Source organism: Herpailurus yagouaroundi, unplaced genomic scaffold (assembly GCF_014898765.1).
Source record: "Herpailurus yagouaroundi ecotype Mexico unplaced genomic scaffold, PumYag 58425, whole genome shotgun sequence".
NCBI classification, from domain to species: Eukaryota; Metazoa; Chordata; class Mammalia; order Carnivora; family Felidae; genus Herpailurus; species Herpailurus yagouaroundi.
In genome coordinates this window covers 1-1,534 of record NW_024414745.1, presented here as the reverse complement: position 1 = coordinate 1,534, position 1,534 = coordinate 1, and the positions used below count along the sequence as shown (strand labels likewise).

At 56.4% G+C, this 1,534-nt stretch overlaps 1 protein-coding gene across 1 annotated transcript; it reads left to right on the top strand.

Annotated features, from left to right (window-relative positions):
* Positions 1 to 4: 4 nt before the first annotated feature.
* Positions 5 to 884, top strand: LOC121024141 (uncharacterized; the record flags this gene model as incomplete). The annotated part of the gene is made up of 1 exon (XM_040466441.1): positions 5 to 884. A coding segment is annotated over one exon (723 nt), but the record flags the coding sequence as incomplete, so codon positions are not given.
* Positions 885 to 1,534: the final 650 nt, after the last annotated feature.

Here is a 1,534-nt window from a genome sequence, read left to right as displayed (position 1 = left end):
GCGGCGGCGCAGGCCCCGGGAGGCCCTGGCCCCGGCCACCTGGGGAGAAGCCTCTAGCGCTGCAGTAAGGGCCGCGCTGGAGGCGCCTGAGGGGAAGGTGGTGTACACGCTGGGGCACCAGCCCCCCGAGGCCCGCGTCCGGACGCGCCGGCCAGCTGTCAGGAGGAGGTGCCACGGAGCCCGGACCGTCGCGGTCGGCCAGAGGAAGGTGCCGCCCCCGCCGCCGCTGTCCCAAGAGGACAGCAGCCTCCGCAAGCCCGCGGCCCCCGGGCCCTGCTCCGGGGGCCGCAGCCTGGAGGAGAGTGGGAGGGCGGCCACCCCGACGCTGACCACCTTGCCCACCATCCGCGTAGTCGGCGACGTGTGGGTCGAGAGTAGCCTGGCAGAAGCGCAGCGCCAAGCGTGCCAAGTCCTGGGAGTGAACCTGGCACCCGTGGTGAGACTCTGCCGCTTCCCATTGCCTGGGCGTGAGATGCGGGCCACCGCTGCGCGACCTCTCAGCCCCGGGACGGGTTGTGCCTGGAGGGATGAACCAGAGAGAGCCGGGCCCGCGTTCCCTAGTGCACTTTACGGGCGAAGAAGCACCAGACGGTGCCGGCCCGCGCCTCCGGGATGCAACGCCGCCTTCTGGGACTCTGGGGAGGCTGTGCCCTCTGCTGCCTCCCAGCACCGGGTCTGTGGAGGGAGGAGACCCCTGGACCGCAAGGGAGGTCCCCTTTCTTCCTAACCCCAGATTGAGAGGTCTCCAGCACTTTAGGGGCAGATCCATGATCTCTCTTGTTCCCTCATTGGTCTGAAGTCGTCCGAAGAAGCCATTCCACCCCCACCCTCTCCAAAGGAATTTGATTCCATGCTTGTGTAATAAAGCTAGAGTTTCTTTGCCATTCACCCACCTCTCGGCTCCTCCCGCCAATTTCTTTCTTCTTTGAGTGTATGTGTATGTGTATATAACTTCTAGGATGATTTAAAGTACATATTCTTTAAATGTTTAGAAGAGACAGTAGAGAAAAAAGGGTGTGACTTAGGGGTCTGCACCCAGATTAAAATAAGATTACTGAAGTATAGTATACATTCAAAAGGACATATATTATTTTTTTCGTGTTTGTTTATTTTTGACAGAGATACACCGAGTGAGCAGGGGAAGGCCAGATAGGGAGCCACAGGATCCAAGCAGGCTCCAGTCTCTGAGCTGTCAGCACAGAACCTGATGTGGGGCTCGAACTCACAAACCATGAGATCATGACCTGAGCCAAAGTTGGACACTTAAGTGACTAGCCACCCAGGCACGCAAAAAAGAACATATATTATTAAAAGTATTCTGAGCACAGCTTGATGCAATTCAGTTCAATGTACTTGTGGAATCAGCACTCATTGAAAAAGGTACCAGGACCCCAAGGGAACACCTGTGCCTCTTTCAGTCACGGTCTATCTCTCCTTTGGGATGGCAATTATTCTGACTTCTTACAGAATATACAACTTTTGCTTGGTTTTGGACTATATAGAAATGGAATTATGTGTCCTACACCTACCTTCT